General features: G+C 44.6%; 1 protein-coding gene across 1 annotated transcript; it reads left to right on the top strand.

Moving 5' to 3' along the window:
- Positions 1–562: 562 nt before the first annotated feature.
- Positions 563–3,166, top strand: LOC107082902 (olfactory receptor 2A12-like). The gene is made up of 3 exons (XM_015371799.1): positions 563–1,661; positions 2,821–3,015; positions 3,113–3,166. The coding sequence occupies exons 1-3, from the start codon at positions 672–674 to the stop codon at positions 3,164–3,166; spliced, it is 1,239 nt and encodes a 412-aa protein (XP_015227285.1). The 5' UTR covers positions 563–671.
- The last annotated feature ends 587 nt before the right edge of the window (positions 3,167–3,753 follow it).

Here is a 3,753-nt window from a genome sequence, read left to right as displayed (position 1 = left end):
AAATCTGGGACAACCTCTCAGGGTGGTGAGAGTTGAACACGTCCCTGACCAAGGCCTCCACAACTTGCGACTGGAGGTCAGAAAATATGAATACAGAGTCGATCATTGAGCTCCAGCCTTGGGTGCACTTGTGCCATTGCAGTGTTTGATTCTGACAATCCCCATGAAATCCACAGTATGTAAGCTGTAGGAAAAAAGCCACAGAACCTCTAAATCAGCAGCTTACACCAGAGTGGCTCAGGGCTGCTGGTCTGCTGAACAAAACCTATCTTTTCTTGTTACATTACCTCTGTCTCTGGTGCAGAGAAATCCTCTACCATTCTCATTGCTCCGTCACAAACCTTTCATCATTGTGATAGCTCTGCTCTATCACAGCTGAGACCACACCCAGCTCTCAAGCCCCCGCATATCTCTCATTATCTGGGTACCAGTTTCTAATTGGAGAATCAGGGAGGGAAGTGTAAAAGGTGCAGCAAATTTAAGGAGAGCGAATGGTAAATCATGCACATTAATTCTGGCCATAATGGTGTGCAAAGGGGGTTTATTGTTTTAAAGATATGAAGTCAGGAACCAACTGCATTCTTAGTACGAACTGCTTCAATAGGTAACATACAGATACTTTCTTCCTAAGTATCTGTTGTACTTAAAATTGAAATCTCTTTAATCTTTGTATGACTTTTGTAATGACTATTATCAATCAAACTCAGCTTAACACCACCTTAGATATACAGCGTCATAGCATTCTTGCATTAGTGTTATTTTCCACTATGACAACATTACCATGCTGTGTGTTTCTTTTCATCAATCTGACAATGTTATACACTTTAAGGAGTAAAGCGGTGTTTGTAGAGACCTCTCGGTACATTCTTCTTTTTAACCTTCTGTTTGCAGACACAACTCAGCTGGCACAGAGTCAGTCGATGTTTTTGCTTTCCACTGCCAGAGTAACAATGTCTTATTCTGTGTGTGTCGGCTTAACCCTTCTCAACTTTTTCACTTTTAGTGTTTCTATCATCACGCTGGTGATCATGTGCTTAGAGAGATACATTGCTGTGTGCTATCCTCTAAGACATAGTGCTATCATCACCACCAGGAACACAGGATGGGTTATTTGTGTTGTATGGTGTGTCAGTTTATTTCATGTAATTACACAACTAGGTTTAATATTAAGGTTTTCATTTCCAGACCTGCAGCTCACACAGATGATAGATTTCTGTGGGAAGGAGAGTATTTTTCTTGATCCAGCATCTGATCTTTATTACAGAACTTTTACTTATTTTCTGTTTGTGTTAGGAGGTGTAACTGTTTTTGTCACCTATACTGGTATCGTAGTAGCAGCTCACTCAGCCTCCACTGACGAAGCATCAGCGAGCAAAGCTCGAAGGACCCTGCTTCTGCATCTGCTGCAAATGGGCCTCACAGTGTCCTCGACCATGTTTAACTCATTGACTATAGTTATTTCAAAGCATCTAGAGAGACTTGAAGCTATACGCATCCAGGTCTTTCTTTATATGTGTATCATGGTTCTCCCCAAATGTCTGAGTTCACTAATCTATGGCCTCAGAGACCAGACGATCAGACCTATTCTAATGCTGAACCTTTGCTGTCAGTGGGGAGGGTCAGTTTCCATGGCTGTAGTGCTGAGACGCAAAAACATCAGAGTATATTTCACTTGATGGCTGTAAACTATATGTTATGTGTGTGTTCGTGTGGATATTCAATTTTCAAAGAATACAGAAAATAAATTTTATAGAGAAAAGTCTGTGAATTCTGTGAACCTGTCTGTTTTTTTTAGATTTAAGATATATTCTGATTGTCAATAAATACTTTGCACATAAATGTATCTATTCCCAAGCGATTGTCCCCTCTAATGATGCTTAATTCAAAAAAANAAGCTTTATGTTGCCCTCTGTCCATAGCGGCAGCCGCTTTATGACGCCTTTTTCCCATCGCTGCAGGCACTTATAGCACCCTCCATCAATCGTGTCGGGCACTTTATGGCATCCTCTACCCACTCGCGGCGGGTGCATTATGGCGCCCTCTACCCATCTCAGCAGGCACATCGCCAATAACCCATCGTGGCAGGTGCTTTATGGTGCCCTTGTCCCATCTTGGCAGATGTATAATGCTTTTAACCCATCCTGGCAGGTGCATTACAGCCCCCTCAGATTGCACCAGGTGCTTTGCGCCCTCACCGATCTATGCAGTCAGATCATGAAAGGTGCTTTACATCGAACACCTTACCAAATCATGACAGGCACATCTCAACTGAAACATCACGCTTAACCATCGGGGCTTGCATGTCTCGTCATTTGGTTGTTATGGTCTTTTATGTCGCCCTCCATCCATTGTGGCGGGCTCTTTATGAAGCCTTCAGTGGCTTACACGTCTAGTCTTTGCTCATCGCATCCCCATCTCACGTCCTCAGCTCATCGTGGCTCGTGCATGTTTATTTTAGCTCATTGCTGCACATGCAGTGTGTTCTAAGCTCATCGTTGAATGGAGCTTATCCCATCTCATAGTGGCGGTGTCATGATCTGCTGTGATAACTGGCCTTAATTACTCATACCTTTCACCTGCTTAACTCTTTCCAGCTACTAATTATCATTCATCTCATCCACCTGCCAGTTTCCCTGGGACTCAGGTAAAGCTATCATGGCCAGATCATTAGTTGTTCTTTTCTGTTAGTCTGTTCTGTTGAGTTTGTTCAGTTAACTCCACGGTTCTTGTTCTGGATCCTGGCAGCCAGAGGAAAAAGGGTTTTTGTGTCTGTCTTGTCTCCTGCTCATCCACTGTTCCTCCCTTGCTGAACCCTCTGAGTTTTTGGCTGTTTACGTGGGGAGGATCAGTTTTTATCCCAACAAGCCTGTCTCCAAGGTGGACACCATTTTAAAGGTCCTGCTCAAGTTCTGGTTCCACGTTCTGTCTCGGCTACGCTCTTCCACTGGGCCTGCCCGTCTGCACCTGATCCTGTCTGCTCCTGTGCCTGTCCACCTGGTCACACTGCTGGACTCTGTTTGGAACCTGAACCTGCCTGGGTGCTCTAGGATTCTTGGAAGCCTGGATCCTGCCGGTTCCGTATGTTCCTGCCTGTTTCTGCATCCCTGTCCAGGATCAGCTTCCTGCAAATCCTCTGAAGCTGCAGCACCAGGGACACTCTCAGTGACGCATGCCTTCAGTCCAGGGCTGGATTGAACCCCTTTCCAGGGAGATGGACCGGACAGTTGAACCAGGTAAGTGACTCAATGAGATCAGCATATTCTGTCAGATGATCGTGGTTACATACCTGTGTTTCTCCCAACAGAGTTTCTGAGATTGGGCGCTGCCCCGCCCCCCTCTTGCAGCACCCAAGAGTCACAGATCCTAGCAGCTCCACTTTAGTTTCAGTTTGTTTATGTTTTTAAATTAATAAGCATTTTGGACTTTCCTACAGACTGTCTCACCTTGAATACTAGGTCCATCTGTCCCGTATTATGACAGGCGGGCACAGAGTGCTCAGCTCATCACGTCAGTGCATTATGACAAGCCTATTGCACTGCCTATCACTGCAGTTATTACCACAGTCATCATTACATCGTCATTTCCAAGCGTTAGTTGCTCTTTTTGCTAAGTCACCTCAATTTTGCCATGCACATCCTCCCCAGGGTTGCTATTTCATTTCCAAGCTGCTTGATCTAGCTAATTCCATTACCTTCCTCCTTAACCAGGTTACACTGTATGAGGGTTGCCTTTCTGACCTTTTCTGTTTGTTTA

This window comes from Cyprinodon variegatus, unplaced genomic scaffold (assembly GCF_000732505.1).
Source record: "Cyprinodon variegatus isolate N-32 unplaced genomic scaffold, C_variegatus-1.0 Scaffold65, whole genome shotgun sequence".
In the NCBI taxonomy this organism is placed as follows: Eukaryota; Metazoa; Chordata; class Actinopteri; order Cyprinodontiformes; family Cyprinodontidae; genus Cyprinodon; species Cyprinodon variegatus.
Note: the sequence above shows the minus strand (reverse complement) of the source record. Positions and strands in the feature narration are given on the sequence as shown.

Coding starts and splice junctions, on each gene's coding strand:
- LOC107082902 (XM_015371799.1), top strand. CDS start 672: ATGACTTTTGTAATGACTATTATCAATCAAACTCAGCTTAACACCACC. Junction 1,662..2,820: donor TGAGACGCAAAAACATCAGA/GTATATTTCACT, acceptor GAACCCTCTGAG/TTTTTGGCTGTTTACGTGGG. Junction 3,016..3,112: donor TGGTCACACTGCTGGACTCT/GTTTGGAACCTG, acceptor ATCCCTGTCCAG/GATCAGCTTCCTGCAAATCC.